At 48.5% G+C, this 22,163-nt stretch overlaps 1 protein-coding gene across 2 annotated transcripts in view; it reads right to left on the minus strand.

The window, feature by feature from the left end:
- Positions 1–207: 207 nt before the first annotated feature.
- LOC144821588 (uncharacterized) overlaps positions 208–22,163 on the minus strand; it is a 669,657-nt gene continuing 647,701 nt past the window's right edge. For both annotated transcript variants that reach the window (XM_078678797.1, XM_078678798.1), the window contains 2 exons: positions 21,229–21,286; positions 208–2,153 (listed from right to left, as the gene is read on the minus strand). In XM_078678797.1, coding sequence (XP_078534923.1) covers positions 2,083–2,153; positions 21,229–21,286 — 129 coding nt within the window. In that variant the 3' untranslated portion in view covers positions 208–2,082. The remainder of the gene's footprint in view (positions 2,154–21,228; positions 21,287–22,163) is intronic.

Raw genomic sequence — 22,163 nt, forward strand, 5'->3', positions numbered from 1 at the left:
CTGACTCCCCATGCTTTCCCATACATTCCTCATTAGGGTCTGAATATTCCCTCCAAGGACTTCCCCCTACAACCCGCTTTAGCATCCCCCTCTTTGCATAAGCCCCACCTCCTCCCATGCAAGGTTTTCCTACATTTCGCCGCTGCTGACCAGACCCTTTTGTGGATTTCTGATTTTGTGCATCCCTGCCTTTTTCTTATCTTGATCTTTTATTTTTTAAGGAATGTTGTTATTAGTGACATCATCAATTGGTAGAGAGTTTGTGTGTGACATATTTAGGGTTGTGCATAATCTGAATCCACCGATACCTGATTGGGGCAAGAGGTAGGTGGGTGATGGTGACTGGTTGTGGTACAAATCCTAGAACAACACATGGCACAAAAGATGAATCACAAGAGCAGTCAAACTGTCTACTTATGACAAACAAGGCTTGAAAACACACAACAATGAGCTGGACCAGGGCACAGGCGTGAAGGCACCAACAACCGAGTGAGACGCGGCACTGCAGCACGTGATGCACCGAGGCACGAGTTCACAAATGACCAGCTCCCCATTGTGCACATAACACTGAACCCCCAAATCAGCTCTTCTCTCGACCCAGGGTCCCAGATTGTCCCTTTTAGAAGCACATGGAAAGCAATGCTGGCATGGTCTGGCCTGGATTCTCTTTGGAGCAACAAAACGGTGGGTTGGACGAGAGTCTACAAGGATATCTGTACCAGTCTGGTGATGGCGCGGTTGTAAAACCACAGACCGGTGGTTTGAAGCTCTCAGCTCAGAACGAAGCCTGGATTCTCCCGCGAGGAAGCATCTGCGCCACACAAAGTTTGAATCTCTCTGTCGCGGGGGGTTTGTGTCCATGGACATAGAATGTGTGATTTAAAGTCCGATAGAGGCGCTGACCCAAGGGTCATTGGATGTTTGGAGACATGTGTGACACAATGAGCAGTCTCTTTCCGTAGAAGACATTCACAGACCTCTGGATTCCTTGTACACCAGGAGTAGGTACCTCTCACTTCAGGAGGACCCTGACCGAACATCGTTAGGTTTCTCTGTAGAGGATCACACATGTAACTATGGCAGGTGGGCTGGACATCTCTCTTGAACATTCGTGAGCTCTGCTGGATTTCTCATATGTGGAAGAAAGCATGAAACGTTGGGTTTCTCGGTTGCAAAAATGGGTGTCCAATGACTGTGGAGTTTCTCCATAAAGGAGGCATGTGTGACACTGCAGACCAGCGGGTTGAAAATCTGTGTCCAGAGTCCACCCTCAGACCCATGCGCTCTTCTGGCAGAGAAAGCTTTATTTGGACAGCGCCCAACATTCTTTGGCTACATGCAAACAAAGATGGCGGTGTGTCTCTCACATGTAGTCACGGTCTGCCCAGCTGCATCCGTGGAGGTCGTCCGCCAACACTCCAGAGGCTTCCAGTTGGCCACGCTCCATGCTGGAATGACCCATCTCACTGTGGCCAAAGCACTGATGACCATGTGCACCTCAATCTGCATTGGACAGGAACAATTTTTGTCCCTCTGTAGTGTCCTGTGATGCAATATCATAATATTAAATGCTGTGTGTCACTTATGAACATATTCTTTATATTTTTCTTCTGGCGGTCACTGGCGCTCGACTGGACCTTGGAATGTGGAGGGCTCTGCTAATGCCACCTTTGATTTTGAAGTTCGCCTGTGGTCCCCGGAGGTTGCTGTTCTCATCTCCATGCTTAGTCCCTTTGCTAACCTGAGACGGTGCAGTAGGGAATAAATGCCCCGCTTCTCCCAACTACGCTTTGATGTTAAAACCCACTCAAAGGGTCAGGAGTTAGATCCTTAATTCTGGATGCCAAACCCTCAGTCCCTCCCACCAAACACTGTGTCCTGAGATTGTTCATGAAGAAACATCCTTTTCTAAATGGAATCCTGAGAGGTCGGGCTGGCGGCATCAGGCCAGAGGTTGTCCAGAAACCTTGCTCACAACCCACAATTTCAGGTCCTCAAGGCTGGGATCTGGTGCTCTTGTTCAGTGTCCACGTCACTTGTCTGGAGAAGGCCTGGGTGTCCGTCCTGCAGGCATCTGCACCATCAGGCCTCGTTCCTTGTCCCCAGCTGTGGAAGGAGGGATCCGTCGTCCAGCAAGTCCAGGGAATCGTCTTCTGAAAAACACAAGCAGACACAGCTTACTTCACAGGGTAAAACATAGCACAACAGCTTCATAAATAGGGGAGGGCGTAACTTGCGTAATTTACTGTGGCGTAAATAGGCGTAATTACTGCAAGATTCTGTACAATTACATGAGAAGAGTAGTTCGGCATTCATCACTATTTTCTTAGCTTCAGAAATTCCCTCCGCCATCCAACAGGAACCTGAGCATGCATTTTGAGCTCAGAAATAGCACTCAACATAACACAACATGAATAGCACCCCTCACACTCGCTACATTTGTTGTTTATGTGCTTGTTCCCCCCACAAATTACTCTTAATGACGCGAACGGACGTAATTACATAATTATTGGTAATTTTGCATCAATAAGCAACGCAGAATTACCACAACTACTCTGGCGTAAATAACTTTATTCCCAGGTCTAATCATAGAGGGCCACTTGCGAAGAATCATGTCCTGTCACACTCGTATGACAATCATCAACCCCAACACCAATGGCATCAGCACCACACGGGCACCCGCTCCGACTACTGGGCTTCAAATGATGACGGGTCCTTGTTATCTGCCAACGTGTCTTAAAATGAGCCATCGTGGACGATGTAAGAAAAGGTTCATCTCGAGCAGCTCGCCGCTCATTTCCACCACACATCACCAGCCAATGAGCATTCTTGGAATAATACTATTGGCCTTCGGGGAGCAGCAGTGAAGGGGAAAAGGACCTGGGAAATGTCTGGTCTGAGATGGCGTCACCACTCACCTTACCTTCAGGATAAGAGCATTGGGGGCTAAGGTGAGGAGATAAAATGGAGGAACAGCACCAATATTGGTATCCTCCACCCATCCCTTTCAAACGTCTTCAGTAGTAGGGGCGGGATACTCCTCTGAGCACTAGCTTCAAAAGAGGCGACCTCTGAGCATCCCTGGTCCACAGAGGATGAAGGACAAGGCGCAAGAGGCAGAAATTAGGGAGGCGAAGTAACAACATCACAGGTGAAGGGACTTAGATGGTGGATAAGGACAAGTAGGTAGGGTTATAAGGGCCTTCAGGGATAGATGAGGAGACAGGCCGACAGTCATGGGAGTCGTTTATTGATTAGAGAAAGTAAATCATCTGTAAAATGGGGAACGATGAGGAAAAGGGGGTGAATAAGGAAATGTAATTTATCTGTGGTGACTGGTACGAGCTGATGTATAGGGAAAACGAATTCACCTGTAACACTGGGGTGTTGGGGATAAAGTGATCGATAATCAGAAATAATTCACCTGAAACATCTGGGTGCTGGGGATAAAGTGCTAGATAAGAAAAATGAAATCACCTGGAACACTGGGGTGTCAGAGATAAAGTGATCGATAAGCAAAAGTAATTCACATGAAACAGTTGAGTGCTTGGGATAAAGTCATCAATAAGCATAAGTAATTCACCTGCAATGCCGGGGGGTGTTGGGGATAAAGAGATCGATAAGCAAAAGCAATTCACCTGTAACACTGGGGTGTCAGGGATAAAGTGATTGATAAGCAATAGTAAATCACCTGTGATGCCGGGGTGCTGGGGATAAAGAGATCGATAAGCAAAAGCAATTCACCTGTAACGCCGGAGTTTCAGTGATAAAGTGATCGAAAAGCAAAAGTAAATCACCTGTAATGCCGGGGTGCTGGGGATAAAGAGATCGATAAGCAAAAGCAATTCACCTGATACGCCAGAGTGTCGGGGGTAAAGTGATTGATAAGCAAAATTAGATCACCGGTAACGCCAGAGTTTCGGGGATAAAGTGATCAAAAAGCAATAGTAAATCACCTGTAGTGCCAGGGTAGTGGCAATAAAGTGATCGATAAGCAAAAGCAATTCACCAGTAAAGTCTGAGTGCTGGGGATAAAGTGATTGATAAGCAATAATAAATCACCTGTAATGCCGGGGTGCTAGGGATAAACTGATGGATAAGCAAAAGCAATTCACGTGTAACACTGGGGTTTCGGGGTAAAGTGATTGATAAGCAAAAGTAAATCACCTGTAGTGCCAGGGTAGCAGCGATAAAGTGATCGATTAGCACCGAGACCACCCTCATCGCAGCCACCGACGGCATCAGATCCCTGCTCAACAACGGGGAAACAGCGGCCCTCATCCTCCTGGACCTATCTGCGGTGTTCGACACTGTCTGCCACCGCACCCTAGTACAGAGTCTCAGCAACATTGGAATCCAAGGGAAGGCTCTGGAGTGGATCATCTTGTTCCTCGCCGGAAGAACCCAGAGAGTCCACCTCCCCCCTTTCAGATCCGAGGCCACCGAAGTCATCTGCATCGTACCACAAGGATCCTCACTCAGCCCCACCCTCTTCAACGTCTACATGAGCCGCCTCGCAGCCATCGCACGCCAACACAACCTCGACATCGTCTCCTACGCCGACGACACCCAGCTGATCCTCTCCCTCACCAACGACCCCGCTACCGCCAGAGCCAGCCTACACGAAGGGATGAAAGACCTCGCCGAGTGGCTGAAGAACAGCCGCCTGAAACTGAACTCAGACAAGACGGAAGTCCTCATCCTGGGATCATCGCCCTCCGCCTGGGACGACTCCTGGTGGCCCCCTGCCCCGGGCACCACCCCCAAGCCAACGGACCACGCACGAAACCTGGGCTTCATCCTGGACTCCTCCCTCTCGATGACCAGACAAGTCAACGCCGTATCGTCATCGTGCTTCAACACCCTGCGCATGCTCCGTAAGATCTTCCGATGGATCCCCACCGAAACCAGGAAGACAGTCACCCAGGCACTCCTCACCAGCCGACTGGACTCCGGGAACACCCTCTACGGGGGAACCACTGCCAAACTACAGAAAAGACTCCAGCGCATACAGAACACCTCCGCACGACTCATCCTGGGCATCCCTCGCCACAGCCACATCTCGACTCACCTGAGAGACCTGCACTGGCTCCCCGTCAACAAGAGGATCACGTTCAGACTCCTCACCCAGGCACACAAGGCTCTCCATGACATGGGCCCGAAGTACCTCAACAGCCGCCTCACTTTCTACACACCCACCCGCCAGCTACGATCGGCCAGCCTCGCCCTTGCCGCTATACCACGCATTCGCAGAGCCACCGCTGTAGGAAGATCCTTCTCCTACCTGGCGGCCAAGACATGGAACTCCCTCCCCATCCTCCTACGGCTGACCCAGGACCACCTCTCCTTCAAGAAACAACTCAAGACCTGGCTTTTCGAGCAGTAACGGACCCCTCCCCACAGCGCCTTGAGACCCTAGCGGGTGAGTAGCACGCTATACAAAATTACTGATTGATTGATTGATTGCTTAGCAAAAGCAAGTCAACTTTAAAGTCTAAGTGCTGGGGATAAAGTGATCGATAAGCAAAAGCAATTCACCTGTAACGAAGGAGTGTCAGGGATTAAGTGATCGATAAGAAAAAGTAATTTACCTATAACACAGGGTGTCGGGGATAAAGTGATCGATAAGCAAAAATAATTCAGCTGTAGGACTGCGATGATGGAAATAAAGCACAGGAAAAGGAAAAGTAATTGGTGCTGGCTGTATTTCTTGATATAGCGATACAGATTTAATTTTCTGGATGTGAAACATTTATAAATCTCTGAGAACACAAGGAGGCACTGATGCAAAGACATGTCTGTAACTATTGGGAAACATCCTGAACAACAACTCCGTAACAACGATTTCTGGAGGCAAGCAAGCCGAACCACAACCAGCCCGAATAGCGACTTAGCCTTAACCACGCATGTGCGTGGTTAAGGCTAAGTCGGTCTATTATTCGGGATGGGCAGAATTGAGAGGAGCGTCAGACAAGCAGGCCCGGCTCCAGGAATTTTTATTTGGGTGGGCCAATGGTGCATTCGGGTGGGCCACTGAGTTAGTCCAGGCCGGCATGACTCGCGGGGGGAGGGAGAGGGGGTAGGGAGGTCACGCAGGGGCACGGGGTCACAGTGGGGTGTTTTAATTTAATAATATATTTTTTTTTTAATGGAGCTTACCGGGTCCCACGTCTTGTCGGCTCCTGCCCAGGATGCAAGCAGCCAGGCTCCCTCCCTAATGGTGCATAATTCCAGTGGCCCTGGTTATATCAATACACCCCAGCAGGCAGCAGTTAATGACTATGCTGTGTGAACAAATAAACTATGATGTAAACATTTTCAGTTTCGCTGGTTTTGATTGAAAGGGCTTTATTTTTTTTCCAAGGAAGGAGTACATGATCAAACATTTGGTCTCTCAGAAAAAGCATAACAGTTTCTGCGGTGGCCCTCCTTTGATTGAGGTAACTTAAAAGTTACACTGCGGTGGCACTAGGGCCCAGGAAACTCGCTGCCAAGGGCCTCTGCTGACAAGGCCTATACATTACATGCCACATCTCAAAGAGACAGGTAAGGTGGGGGTTGGTTTCTGGTTAAATTCTGAGTTTGAGATGGGAGTTTGGTAGAGCAGTGAGGATGCCTTGCCTGGCCAGAATGAGTTGGAGTCGGGCCAGCCATCCACTGCGAGGAGGGAGGGAACAAAACCCTGTTTATTGCCCCCATCACTTCCTGTTCAAAGGGGAGTGAAAACTCTGGCCCGTCGTAGCAGCATCTCCCGTGGTGAGGCCTCACTGTCATACCCTAAGGCAGTGGTCTTCAAACTGTCTGAGACAAGTAAGAGGGTTTCAGGGGTGGAGGGTTCGTGTTAGTTTTTAGGAGTGGGGATTTTGTGTTAGTTTTTAGGTGGTGGAAGGGGTTCGGGTTAATTTTATGGGGTGGAGGTTTGTGCTAGTATTTATGGGGTGGGGGTTCATGTTATTTTTTAGGGCGTGGAAGGGGTTCAGGTTAGATTTTAGGGGTAGGAATTTGTGTTAGTTTTTAGGGGGTTGGAGGGGTTGGGGTTAGTTTTTAAGGGGTGTGGAGTTTGTGCTAGTTTTTAAGGGGTGGGGTTCATGTTATTTTTTAGGGGGTGGGGGTTAGTGTTAGTTTTTAGGGGTAGGAGAGGTTTGTGTTAGTTTAAGGGGGTCGAAGGGGTTTGGGGTGGTTTCTAGGAGGTAGGGGTGTACTTAGGACTGAGGGGAGAGGAAAGGGGGCGGTAAACGTAGCCACTGATAGGCATTTACCAAGCATGCTTTTACCACAAAAAGTTTTGGTAAAGGAATGCGTGGTAAAGGAATGCGTGGTTAAGACACTTTCGTCTAGAGACTGCGTTGTTAAGGTAGGCATTGTTGAGGAACTCGCTGTTCCGTCATACAATTGTAACTATTCCTACAAACATAAACCGGAACCTGAGAATGCTCTTTAAACCAACGGTTCCTCTCTGTCTCAGTGAATGTTTATGTCAGATGAGTTCAAACCTCGTCTGTTCTCATCACTGGAGGGTAGGCGGTAAGAGGATTTTTCAGAGGCCTCAGGTTAAAGCACACCGTGCCGGTGTCACGTGGTTTGCTTTGGCATCGAGTAGTGTTCACAGCAGTGAGTTAAGTTGAGGAGGCAGTCCTCAGCAAACCCCTTGAAGATACTTCCTTCTACGCGCCATAGCGCCAGGACAACGGTTGGTATTCGGTGCGCTTTATAAGCTGTTGATGTATACTTGAATATATAGGATGCTGTACAATGAGTCGAGGTTTGTGTTTTGCAGTTGTTTTAACTGAATACATCTCGCGTCAGCGGGTCACCTCTGAATGTTACGGTGGCACCGTTATCACCAGTCAGTGTGGACTTGGCACACTTGTAAGATGTCTCACAAAACACTGGCAGTAAAAACATCAGTGAGATGGGCCAACTTTAGAAATAGCTGTAGTAATACTACTACTACTACTGCTACTACTACTACTACTACTACTAATAATAATAATAATAATAACAATATTAATAATAATAACCTGTCTCTCTATTGGCATTGTTGAAAAACCCACACATAATTAATAATTGCTGCCATTCACTCAATGCACTGCATTATCTTAAAAGTCTTTGGGTATCCTGTGCGTGTCTTTTGAGGGAAGAACACTGATAAGTCAAGTGTCTGATTAAAGTAAAAATCAGACCTACCCCAATTTTAATAAAGATGGCTGCCACATCAGCACCACCTTACTTACAAAGAAACTTGTGAAGGAATAATCCACTGACTTGTGAATATTTCGCTGACCTTGCAAGCTTTGATCACGGCAACAAACGTGACTTTCCGAGGAAGAGACTGGGGGCGGATTCACTTAGATTTTGCTTTGGGGTTGCATTACTCTTGTAGAACAGCACCGACAGGAAATCGTTTTCTTTATTTACTAAGCCATGCAAAGCCACTTTGCTTGCTTTGCGTGCTTTGTCAAATAGAATCTAAGGCAAGGTGGAAAACATCCTTTACATCGCGGTGAGTACACCACGATGCGGTTTCAGCGCAGCCGTTACAACGCAAGTTGTTACATCGACTTGCGCTGGATGGCGCTATAACCTAAGGAATAGTAAGATTTACTATTCCAACTCCTTCCCTACTGTATGTCGACTGGTGTTGGAATAGTTAATCTTACTAATCCATTAGTCCAGCGTTATAACGTCTTGCGTTGTAAAAACTGCGATGTAACATACTGCAATCATTTTGATCGCGTTGTTACATCACATATTCGGCAAGGTAGCGCTCCGCGTTCCCTTGCGTTGGGCAGACTGTGGGTCTTTCCACGCATCCACCCATGGATTCTGGCGCATTCCTAGATTAACAAAGACTTGTAAACCCCGGAATACTCCCCCCCCCCAAAAAAAGGCTTTCCCAGTGAGGCGTGACGAGGATTGATATATTTATTTCTCCTCGTTATTTCCTCTTTCCACAGGTACTACATGCATCCTGCAGCTCACATAGAAAGAAGAAAACCCTGTTGAGGACTGTTTTTGTGCAGGAAGGCATCCCGACCTGCACAAATACAACCCTGTCTGTAACGGAGGCACCCTTGCAGCGTGGTTCAAACGGAGGCACCCTTGCAGCATGGTTCAAACGGAGGCACCCTTGCAGCATGGTTCAAACGGAGGCACCCTTGCAGCATGGTTCAAGGGCCGGCATTGGCGCTAGGCAGGACACAGTGCCCGACCGCCAGGAGACAGCAGACATGCATCGCATCTTTGTTGATATTGGGCATTTCTGCCTTCTTTCTTTCACGCAATGCAGCACAGCAACCTCGCTTGCTGCCCTTAGTGAAGAGTGAGTGAATTTGTCACATGAATACACTTTACACTCCAGCGCCCGCAATCACCAAGAAGGCAGACTCGTTCAATGTCGGGTCAGAGCACTTCTTAATTGACTTCTTGGCTGTGAAATATTGAAATTAATTTCTTTAGGGGCCAACTGCCTTATCATGAAAAGGTCAGTCTTTCCTTCTTGAGGGTTTAATCAAGCGGGGTGCTGAGGTTTTATGACCGGTCTTCTCCAGCATTCCCTGATCCAGTGCCTTCGACATTTGCGCCTCTTCGATGCATTGGTCATGGAAGCGGCTGCATCCAGTGGTACTCAGTCTCACTCACCCCAACGCCATCCCAGTAACCTTTCAGCCATGAGACAGTGCAGTGGAGAGCTGATGGGACTGGTGGCCGCACTTCCATCCTTGTGATGGGGGGGCTGAGGGTGCACCTCAATGTTGCTTATAACTTCATCTCTCTTTCTGGATATCACTCGTTCCTTGACATATTTTTCTTTTCACATTACAGTTTCCTTATTGCATTATTATTTTTATTGGAGGGAAGGGGGATGTTATGGTTTTGCATTAGAATTAGAACAGTTGATTCTACACTACATCCAGGGAAGAGTCCATGGGGCATATTATCAAGGGGGTTTATCTCTGCTTTTTTGGCTTTAAAAGCCAAGAAAGCAGAGATAAAATTATCTCCCTATTACCTAGCTGTCGCTAACAGCAGTTAGCGACAGCTAGTAGGAGATAGCGACCATCTTGGGCCCCGCTTTGCATGTCAGTGATATTTATCACTAATGACATGCAAAGTGGGCGTGCCAAGATGTTAGCGACTGAAAGCAGTCGCTAACATCGCTATCTCCTATTACCAACTTTTGGAGATATTCGCGCTAAGCGAGAATATCTCCAAAAGCTAACAACTGCCCTGAGCAGTTCTTAGCCATGTTATCCAATGGGAGGTGGATAACATGGCTAAGAGCATTAGCTCGGTAATGCATGAATATCGCTGACTTTTCAGCGATATTCATGCATTGCGGCCGTTTTTTATCGCATTTGCGATAAACCTTGGTAATACCAAGGTTTATCTGCGATAAAAATCGCCGCAGCTCAGCGGTAAAATTTTGTCTCTAACCAAGCAATAGCGATAATTATCGCTATTGCTTGGTAATATGCCCCCAGGTTTGTAGAGTCGAGACCCGGAGCTGCCCTCGGACCGTTGCTGAGTCCAGATCCTGAATAAATATATCCTTACTTACATCTTTGGATATCGTAGGTGTTGGACTTGGCCCTTAGGGCAGGTTCACCCCTAAACTTTTTGCTTTTATTTGTGACCCTGTGTTAGTGATTTTTGGGTCTCTGCGCACTTTTTCCCTGTGTCCCAGAGTAAAGTGCGTGCGTGTAGTATGGCTGGCCTGCCCTCCCATAGGAATGCATGGGGAATGTGTGTGTCCCTGGTAGTTCCTGATGCGAGGGGAGTGCAGGCTCGAGTTTAGTATGTGTGAACTCGTGAGAGTGAATGCTGCGAGATGGTATGTGCAGCTTGTATGTGTCTAGTAGGGAAGTGCCACTTCCAGACATTGATATGTGTGTGCAGTGAGGGTGCTGGAGCGTGATTGGCTGGAGCTGGCTGGCATGCCAGGCTCCAGGAAGTCTGGATGGGTCTGCCCGGTGGTGAGTGGGAGATTAGCATGAGTGATGTGTGGGAGGAGTGTACCTGTGTCCTGGATGGGCTGGGTTTTCCCCACACAATGCTGGCTCCGCCCCCCTGTGGTGTGTCTAACGACCCTAGCCTCCCCAGTGAATGAAAGGGGTGGTTGGGCCATCAAGGGTGCTCCAAGACCAGCTGCAACTGGTCTCCCCCACCCTGCACCTACAAACAAAGGAGTTATGAGTATAAGAAGGGGCTGTGTCCCCATGAAAGGGGTTCTCTTTTCTGATCCTGCCAGAGGGGGCTGTTGCTGCTGCTGGGGCCAGGAGGACCGCCACTTGGACTGTCTCCCTGCCTGGAGACCCAGTGTGCTGGCTCTGGGCCCAGCCTTGCCCCCCCTGCCTGCCTCCAGCCCTTGCTGGAGCCTTGTCCTGCCCTCCAGTGCTGGGGAGCACTGAGGATTCCTTGCCTAGCGCTTGAGAGCGCTTTATTTGGCCCACAGCGCTGTGAGCGCTTGATCTTGTCCCCTGGTGCTTGGGAGCGCCTTTTCCTCGCTGCTAGCACTTCAAGCGCTGTTATTGTGCTTATCGCGCTGAGAGCGCTGCTCTCTTGTCCTTGGCGCTTGAGAGCGCTTAATTTGTCCGTTTTACATTGCTACTCAGAAGCCGGCATTGCCCCGTGGTTTCACCGCCACAGCCCGGGACCGAGAGAGTGCAGCCGCTGACGTCACCCGGAGAGCCGCGCTGTGATTGGTTACTTGCTGCCGGAGGCTCGCCGGGCGACTCGCGCTGTGATTGGCTGCTGGGCGGACCAGAGAAGCAGGAAGCAGCCTGCCGTGTCTTGAGGAGGCTCCCGAGTGAAGAGGAGCCGCCGCAGAGCCCAGCTGACAGCAAGCCAGTGAGTGACGAGAAGGAAAGGTAGGGGCGCCGGGACACATTGTCGGTATCCGCCCCCCCCCCCCGTAGCGCGATCCCACGCTCAGTACTAGAGTGAAGCCACGAGGGCTTCAAAGGGGCATTACAGGCATCTCGAGTCCCCCAGAGGGGGGGACTCCAAACCGAAGCGCCCCACGTGTGGAGGAGCCCCGAGGCTCCTGGGGGCAATCTGCATATTTCGAGCCCAAGAGGCTCAGGGGCATTCCTGTTCTTTCGAGCCCTGAGAGGCTCTTGCGCCCACAGTCGTTTTGCGAGCCCAGAGATGCTCAGGGTGCCAGTTCCGTGTTCTTGAGCCCAGAGAGTCTCTTCAAGTGTTCAAGGGTCCCCCGTGAGTGGCCCCACTGCCCAGTGAGGCGGCAGTCGTGTGTGAGAGCCTGAGAGAGGCTCTGAGGGTGCCATTTTCTTGTTTTGTGAGCCCTGAGAGGCTCGAGTGCCCAGTTCATTGTTCCAGAGCCCAGAGAGGCTCCTTGTCCGCATTTGTTCTTGTCCAGAGCCCAGAGAGGCCCAGCAGTGCCACAGTGGTGGTTCTTGAGCCCACGAGGCTCCAACGTTGCCCTAACTTTCCCTGCACCAGTTGCCCAGCACTTTGTGGGCAACTGCCACGTTTAGGCCCCCTGACTTTGGGACACAGGGCGTCCTAGCCCTAGAGAGGCCAGTTGGCCTAGGGACAGTCACAGGTGGTGACTTAAGTGAGTTTGGCGCAATTGTTATTGCTACACCTCTGAATGTGTTGATACATCATGTGTTTTGCTTCTTTCCCTTTGCTAGGTGTTGATGCTTAGGTGATTGCTTTTCCTTCCATAGGTCCTGAGACTAAGGTCCTAGTTACCTGCGTGATTTGCCTAGACTGATTAGGGTTATGTAGGAGGGGTTTCCCCCTTACCAGGAAGTCCTGGTTGTGTGCTACATGTGCTATTTTGATACTACAGTCATTATATGATTTATGTGCTGAGTATTGTTTCTACCAAGTATTCTTTCTACAAGTGCTAAGTTCTAAAAGTGCATACCCCTGACAGTGGTCCAGGTGGCTTTGTCCTGTACATTTTCCCTTGTAAATTCCGCCCGTGCCTGTTGGCACAGTGTAACAGTATGTTTTATCTAATGTATATTTATTATAATACAAAGGCTATTTTCATATAACCTTGTGTGGAGTTTCCTTTGTGGTGGGCCTTGGGTGTTGTTGCTGGGGTGCGTGCGCAAACACTTAACTTACATCGCCTCCAAGTTTAGCCTTGCTGCTCGCGCCACGTTACCTAGAGGGTGAGTAGGGGTTATCTTGTTGTGTGACTCCCTTGCCCTGACTTGGGAATGGGGATCTCTGACTGACTTTGGCGAAAGCCCTGGCCAGCCGGGGGTCCCGTTTCCAACAGTAGGTGTGAGGGAACAAACACACTACCGACAGCTCGAGTACAGCGGTGTACCGTGGTGGCCGTGCCCATGTACAAGCTACTGTTATAAGGGTGAGAGAGGTGAGCCAGAGCTTCCTCACCACATATGGAAGTCGTGAGAGAGGACGAAAGCGTAGGCAGATATCCCTGACCAGTTCATCCATAGTGCACCGCCCTGTGACTGGTGAAAGCTGGAGGCAGTGTCAGCATTTTGCGTTCTCTGCTGTTGAAAGAGAACTATGCTTGGCGTTCCCCAAACTTGGAAGCTCTGCTGAAGGACTCACGGGTGGAGTTCACACTCATGGACTTGTTACTGCGCCCTTCCTAAAAGGTCCAAAAGGTCGTTGTCTGCTCCTGAATGTGATGCTATGTGTAAGCTGAGCTGGGAAAAGAGAGTGAGCGCCTCCCTGTTTCTGTTTGTGACGCATTGCTTTCATATTGTCTTTCTTTCTGAGGACCTCTCAGTGGTGAATGTACGAGAGAAAGGCCTTGATTACCAGCTGGATCGCTAGGAGATCTAAATGTTGATGTGAGAAATCCTCTATTGAGCAGTTCATACCCCTGGGCTGCCATGTCCAACGTGGGTGTCCCATCCTTTGAGTGAGGTACCTGGGGTAATGAGAGCGGGCCCTTGAAGGTCCTTTCCTGCAACAGGTTGTTGCTGTTCCACCACTGAAGGGAATGATTAACTGTGAGCCGAATCAACAGTGACCCCCCAGACTGCCCTCCGGCTCTGACCAGTGTGGCACCAGACACCTCTATAAGGGGCACGTGTGTAGCCTCACAAGGGGTACGATGGCTGTGCAAGAGGCCATCATGCCTAGGAGGCGTATTACCGTCCGGACTGGCAGGCGACGATGTGGCTGAAAAAGAGGCAGTTGTTTCTGGAGAAACACATCGACTCGCCATTGTAAAGGCTTGCTGGCTTCCTTCCTCCAAGATCTTCGGGCTCCAAGTAGCCCCAACATCAATCATCTCCTGTGCCCAAGATCTTCATCCTCACCACATCACTTGCAGCGCGGGCCTGCATCTTTCGTGAGCTGCTCGAGGCCCTCTTGCGACTCCAGTGCCCCCAGCCTGTGGGTCCTCTCGAGGGTCTTCTTTGTCTGCAGTGCGCTCCTCTGATTGTTCGGGGCTGCCCTGACTCCCCTGCTCGTGGTGAGCCACTTGAACCTTGCTGGTCCTACTTCTGTACTTTTTTTGCTTGCCACGTTGTTTGCAGTTGCCAAGGCTTGTTGGTTCTCCCGATGGACACCGGCCCTTCAGCTCTCGTCATCCAGCGTGGGACAGCTCCTGCATGGCTTCTGGTCTTCCTCAGCCTAGCCTGGTCCTCACAACTGCAGCTCCAGGGTAACTGTCATCTCTCCCACAACAAGTGACATCGGTGGGCATTTATCTCCCGTGCCTCCTGGTCACTCCTGAGTGGCAGAGACTCCGTCCCCTCTGCTTGCACATACTTCTCAACATGACTCCGCCTTTGGGTTCCACCGGGAACTTTCACCTTCTGCAACAGCAGCATCCTCCTGACGTCCTCCACTGAGTTTGACTTTGGTTTCCGATGACATTTCACACCTATGCACCCGGCTTCCCTGGTGCAGGTATCCAGCTTCCTAGGGTATCCACAGGTGGGGAGGTCTCCAACCTTCTGTCTTCCACTGAGTTTCTTCAGGGTCCACTGGGAAGGGTCCTACTTGTTTAAAATAGCATACGCACCTTACCCGTCGACTTGTATTGAGCATGTGGTCTTGTTCCCACTCTGCACACGACCTCCATGGGGTTCCTGGTTACTTACTACGGGTGGTTCCTTGGATCCCTGGCACTTTGACGTCTTCTGGGTATAGTCTTGACTTAAGTCGTGGTTCGTATACCACTATTTTAGTCTATGGTTTGGTCTCCCCCTGTATATCTCTGGGCAGGAAATATTTGTATGTGTTAGTGAGTGTCTTATAATAAACACATATTTTTATAAATACACTGTGTGGTTCTTTTTCACTTAACCTATAGCATAAGATTTAGTACTGGTAAAACAAGCTGCTTTACACTCCTTCGTAACTAAGCCTGAAGGCTGCTCCCCACAGCTACCCTCAGAGAGCTTTCTTAGGTTGTAGAAGACCTCCTAAATCACCATAAGGGGTGTCTGGATTTGTGCAGGGTGCCCACTTATATAAGTGAGCACCATATAGTAAGCCAGCCTTGAATTGATAATGACGGCCACTTGCTACAAGCCTCAGATATTTGCAGTGAGCAAGATGGAACGAATGTGGAAGTATGCATCTTTGAGGTCGAGGGCTGTCATGAACTCGCCTTCCTATAAAAGTGGTATAACATCTTATAGGGTGACCTTATGAAAATGTTACGATGGAATATATCGGTTGAGAGGCCTGTGGTCTAGCATAGGCGTTAGTGTCTCATTCTTTTTTTGGAATTAAGATGTACACAGAATACACTCCTCTGCCTCGATACTGCCTTGGAACAGGCTCAACGGCCCCTTTGTTAGAAGTGACTTTATTGCAAACTTCAGAAGTTATAAATGTTGTGCACTGAGGATGTTTCTGCGTGGAGGTCTGTTTGGTGGGGTTGATAATATTTCAAGACAAGATCCGTGCTGTACTACTGAAAGCACCCATGGGTAGGTGGTGATGTCTGTCCAATGTGTCTGGAACCCATTAAGTCTGCCCCCGACAGGAGTTCAGTGGTCAGGGCCACGCGAGTAGTGGAGGCACCGTTGTCTGGTGTATCTCTGCCATTCCCTCTGGCTCCATTTCATCTGAGTGAATCATTGCCAAACCTTTTCCTCCTTGCTGATGATAAGCCTGCAGTTGTCCTTGGTAGGTTTGCCCTTGGTCTGAGGTGGCTGGTTTACCTCTGCCTCTTCCCTGCTGCTTCCAAAAGGTCTGGCGTGAGGTGGCTGTTTGTAGTGCACCCATTGCCTTTGCTGTTTCTGTGTCATTTTATTTTTTTTCTAACAGTTTATCAACCTTTCGCCTCGAAAGGTACATTCAGTAGGAGCTGTTGAACCTCCTGTTTAAAACTGAAGATACGCAACCACGCACGATTGGCCCCTCTTGCCGAAGTGTCGGCTGCATCAAGTGCACACCTGATGGTTGCCTTAGAGATAAGCGTCCCTTCATTTGCCAGATCCTCACCTTTCGTCATATCCTCATCTGAAAGATGCTGAAGGATATCTTCCATCTCGTCGTCCCACTGCGCTCGGTTGCGTATAGAGAGCATCCCCACAGAGTTGGCGATCGGCCTGTGATCCGCGCTGCCTACCACCATCCTCTTCCCACAGCATCAGTCCTCTTGCTCTCTTTGCCTGGAGAAGGAGCATCTCCTGTTGCTTGTGCTGCCGCCGGTTTCCATGTCGTAGACACCACTAAGGAATTGGGGGACGGGTGCCCCTAATGTAGAGCGGGTCTGAGGGCTTGTATTTCCTCAGTCTATGTCGGCATTAATGAGTCCTTATTCCGCAAACTCCAGACAATACAGAACACCACCGCCAGACTCATCCTCGGCATCCCCCAACACATCAGCGAACACCTACATAGTCTGCACTGGCTCCCTGTGGAGAAATGAGTCACTTTCAAAATCCTCACTCATGCCTACACAACAACTGACCCAAATACCTCAACAACAGAATCAACTTCCACGTACCCAAAAGAAACCTCCGATCTTCCACCCTTGCACTGGACGAAACCCCGCGCATCCACAGAGCCAGAGCAGGCGGAAGATCCTTCTCTCGCATTGCAGCCAAGACCTGGAACGACCTACCGGCAGACGCGCCCCCTCCCTTATCACTTTCAAGACGACCCTCAAGACCTGGCTCTTCGGCTAAACAGATCTGCAGATCCCTCCTCAGCACCTTGAGACCCTCATGGGTGAGTAGCGCGCTTACAATTCCCTAAAAGATTGATTGATTGAGTACACTAAGAGAAAATACTCTACTTTTTACAGGATCCTTATAAATGCCTGTAGACGGTTTTAGGATAGACTTTATCACAGGTACACACTGAACAGATCTTTCCATTTTGGATAAAGTCTCTATTAAAATGTCCTCCTCTTCAGGGGTACATACATATCTACCTTGTGGTATGCTGCAGCTCTTTGAAGAACACTATGGTAGCTAGGGGCGTCATCTGGCGGGGATGATGGGGAATGGACACTAAATCTGGGCCTCCTGTGGGTCGACATTACCGTCCTCCCAAGGATTATCAGTGCTGGGGATAATCTTGAGGCTCTCACCAATCATCCCCTGGGGAGTAAGGATCTACTCTCCCTGAAGTTGGATGTGTAGGAGGGAGTGATGTAAGTGACTGTGCTGGTGAGCGGTGTGGTAATGGAGGCGGTGCTGGGCTGGTGCCTTCCGTTGACTATATGTCTCTTTTTTGGTGGGAACATCAAAGCTCCTCAAACTCTAGCTTCTTCTTTTTAGGATTACTAAGTTTCCCAGTCTTGGGATCAATGGTCTGCAGACACTTGACAACCTGATGCATCTTTTTCTGAATTGAACCCTCTTCTTCCTCGTCAGCATGGTCTTTTCGGGCTGACTTTGCTTTCGACTCTGAAATGTCCTTGTGAGGGCTTTTCAACCATCTCTGCGATGACTGGTCATTTGAAGCAGAGGGTTTTGATGGCCGTTGTTTTGATGCCAGAGGTTTAGATGCTGAAGACGTTAACGCCAGTGGTGCTAGAGCCATGGGGCAGCCGGAGGTCTGTGACTGCAACACCTCGGCACCCTGCTTTGACTTGTGGCTAGAACCCCGATTGGGATTGAGGTGTCTCTTGTCCTTTCTCTGCTTTGAGGCCTTGACACGTGTGGACTGGAACCACTTGGTTACGGAGCATCAAGACCTCTCATTGCACTGGGCTGCTGGGCCAATCCGCTCTAGGGCGTGGCTTTATAAAGTATTTCACCTGTTCTTTAAGTGTTGGTGCCGAAGGGAAAACGGTGCTCACGACCCATGGTGTAGTCTTCGGCCCCGAGGTTGTCTTGGGGCTCTTACGGAAAGAGATCGATGACTGACCATCGTCATTGCTGCCTCCAGTGTCGATTTTGAAGTCTCCGAAGGCTAAGGTTGGCTACCTGCCAGCTCGGGTCCCTCTTTATTGGCGCTGACGATTTCCTCGCCCTCCGATACCTCGAGCTCAGCTGTGGTCTCCATTCCATGAGGAATTCGTTTTGCTCGATGGAATCTCAAAGTCTTTTTTGACGAGTACTGCTGGCATCCCACACAGTCATGGTCGTTGTGTTTGCAGGAAAGACTGAAGCTACAGACCAGATGCTGATTGGAGTGCAGGGGTGTATCATTGCACTGAGGACACTTTCGATATGCGATCCGTTCCATTACCCCTTCCAGACATTAATGGTTCTGCAGATGGGTTTTGGAGTTGCAGGTGAGTGGTGCTCAGGCAGGTAACAGAGCAGGGTTATAATACAGTGAAGAACAAAAACTTATGGTGCTGCCAGGTCAGAGGTAGACCCAAAACCCCTGGATGTGGAATGAGCAAAAGCCCATAGCCAGACAAACATGTATAAATCCAGGGCACACTTATAAAATCAAAAGTTGATACAAAACTGAAAATTAGACTACAGTCGACACCGGAGATTTTCTTTAAGGGTTGTTTATGTCGTAATGTTCATATAAAAAAAGTAACAACGCCGGCCGACACGTGTTTCGTCAACCTGTGACTCTTCAGGGCTTAAAGCATGTGATAACAGGATCGAAGGACCGGTGATAATTCCAACCCGGTTACGGGTGCAGAAAAAAGCTGTGGATGAGGCCGTCGGAAAAAGATGAATATAACGGGCGGGTGCGTCCGTATATGCGCGAAGCCTGTTGATGCAGGATCCAGCCGTTGCTCATCTCGCCGATGGAGTAAAAGGGGGCTGTACTCTAATTTTCAGTTTTGTATCAACTGTTGATATTATAAGTGTGCCCAGGATTTATACATGTTTGTCTACCCCTTCCAGACATGCTTTGCTCCGAGTTGAAGGTGCTAAGCAGTCGACAAGTCCGTTTTTTCAGTCATCTCCGATGCTGTGCATCCATTGCGGGCCGGGTCCTGTGTGACGGTGTGCGATTCTCCAGGTCTATAAGGCCTTGGGAAAGGATGTTCAGAGTGAGCTTCGACGCCCAAGCCTGATGGAGGAGAGAAACAATCTGAAGATGGAGCCGATGACCATGCACAGTACCTCGAAGTGCAGAAATCACAGGATATTGTGAGTCAAAAGGCTTATTCGAAGACAAGTAATTTGTAAACGTCTAAGTCCAACACTAGCTGTCAGAAGTGTGCAGAACATGTGTATCTACAGGCGCACATGCTACAGTTATGTTGTTTCTTTACAAGCAACCAGGACTTCCACTAATCATCTTTGAGGTCAACAAATTTTGCTTCTGAAATTTGGTAACAACCCATAACTGTGCTACCTTGCCGTCTTTGCATTATAAGCTGCGTGCCCGATTCACAGAACTAACTTAAGACAAAATCCTAAACTTACTACCATTTTCGTATTCACAGAAGACACTTACTCATTTTGGTATTCACAGAAGTTAGGAGTCCTAACTTTACTACTCCTAAACTGAGAAAAATCCTAATTTTAAGACTTTTGATATTCACAGAAGGCATTTAGAAGTCCTAAAGTTAAAAGTCCTAACTTTACTACTCCTAAACGGACAAAAATCCTAACTTTAAGACTTTCGGTATTCACAGAAGGCATTTAGGAGTCCTAAAGTTAGGAATCCTAACTTTACTACTCCGAAATGGAGAAAAATCCTAACTTTAAGACTTTCGGTATTCACAGAAGGCATTTAGAAGTCCTAAAGTTAAAAGTCCTAACTTTACTACTCCTAAACGGACAAACGGCCACATGCATCATTGCACCCGTTTGCGATTCCTAAATTGCGAAAATTAAGGAATCGCAATTCAGAAATCGCAAACGGCAATGCATGAACAATTCGCATTTATTTTTGCGATTCGGTATTTTTCCTTAATTGCGATTCACAATTTGCGAATCGCAATTAAGGAAAACCCTTCCCATTGATTCCTATGGGCCAAAAGGCCCATAGGAATGAATGGGAAGGCATTCACATTTTGCGAATTTCAAATTGCGATTTGCAAAATGTGAATGCAATTTCAAGGGTGCAGAAGGGGTCCAAAGAACCCCTCCCTGCACCCCTGAAATGTAACTTTAAATGCAATTTACACACACACATGCCCCAAGGGCATGTGTGTGTATAAATTAAAACTTACAAAAATGCAATTTGTGCATATTTGAAAGTTTTCGGTAAATTAGCATGAAGTTCAACTTCATGCTAATTTACCACTTCCAAATTGCGAATTCGCAAATAAAAAATGATCATGCATTGCATTTAAGAAATCTGAAATTGCGATTTCTTAAATGCAATCGTAATTTTAGAAAGCGCAACATGGTTGCGATTCCTAAAATTGCGAAATACATGATGCATTCCAAATTAGTCAATTGCATTCGCAAACGGCCGAAAATTGTGATTCGCATAGTTTGCGAATGCAATTGACTTTGATGCATGTGGGCAAAAAATCCTAACTTTAAGACTTTCGGTATTCACAGAAGGCATTTAGGAGTCCTAAAGTTAGGACTCTTAACTTCTGTGAATACCAAAATGAGTAAGTGCCTTCTGTGAATACCGAAATGAGTAAGTGCCTTCTGGGAATACCAAAATGGTAGTAAGTTTAGGATTTTTTCTTAAGTTAGTTCTGTGAATCGGGCCCTGCATTTTTATAAGCAAGGAGAAACAAGTGGCATAGAAAGAACTAAAGAGCGGTGAGATAACTACAAAAAAAAGAGGGCACTAGAAGAGTGCGTCAAGAGTGAACAAAAAGAGGCAAATGGAGCTATGGCCAATAGAAAGGACTGTGTAGTTGGCATCAGAAGTGATAAGAGAATATAATATTGAAGACATGAGCACTCTTACCTGCCGGGTACTCATACGCAGCTCTCATGCAAGCTTTAGGAGTAGATTCCAGCCCCACCTAGAACAGAAGAGCGACAGTCAGTCGAGTGATCCCTACTGACATGTTATCCTTCTCTAGAACACTACATCTGTCCTCCTTCTACCAAAGCCGTGGCATCTTCGACTCATCTTACAAACCACATGACATCAGCGAAATACTGACAACTCCTCAGAGAAACTCGCTCACACTCTACATTTCCTGCGCCCTCCGTACCTCAACCACGGTGGATGCCACCCAACTTATTCTAACTTGTCTAACTTCATTACCAGCCTTTTCTACCCCACCAGATGCTAATGCCCCTTACCACAACACATTACTGTACATGTCAGCAACACACCTGACCTCATCCACTCTACAGTACCTTAATGTACTGAAGGATATACTACCACATTAGTACTATACGCCATGACAGCCTGCTGAATTATGATTCACCCACACAACCCTTCTGTGCTCTGTCCAGATCTCTACAATCACCTCCCGCACACTCCTACACAACCATCCCACCACACTTTACCATTCACAGCTTAACTGTAACACTCACAACAGATTATAACACACGTACACTACCCCATCCCAATCCTTGACCACACCAGACCGCACTCCACCTCATACATCACCCCATCCACACAGCCACTATTTTCAGGTTCACACTTTCCCACGTCACACCACAAAATTGTGCACCACCCTCAGTCGCCACACTTTTCAACTCTTACCACGTCACACCACATATTCGGGGGCCACCCTCAGTCACCCCACTTTATAACTCTTACCACCTCACACCACATATTCGCGGGCCACCCTCAGTCACCCCACTTTACAACTCTTACCACGTCACACCACATATTCGTGGGCCACCTTCAGTCACCCCACTTTACAACTCTTACCCTGGTCCACT

The sequence above is a fragment of the Lissotriton helveticus genome, chromosome 2_2, assembly GCF_964261635.1.
Source record: "Lissotriton helveticus chromosome 2_2, aLisHel1.1, whole genome shotgun sequence".
In the NCBI taxonomy this organism is placed as follows: Eukaryota; Metazoa; Chordata; class Amphibia; order Caudata; family Salamandridae; genus Lissotriton; species Lissotriton helveticus.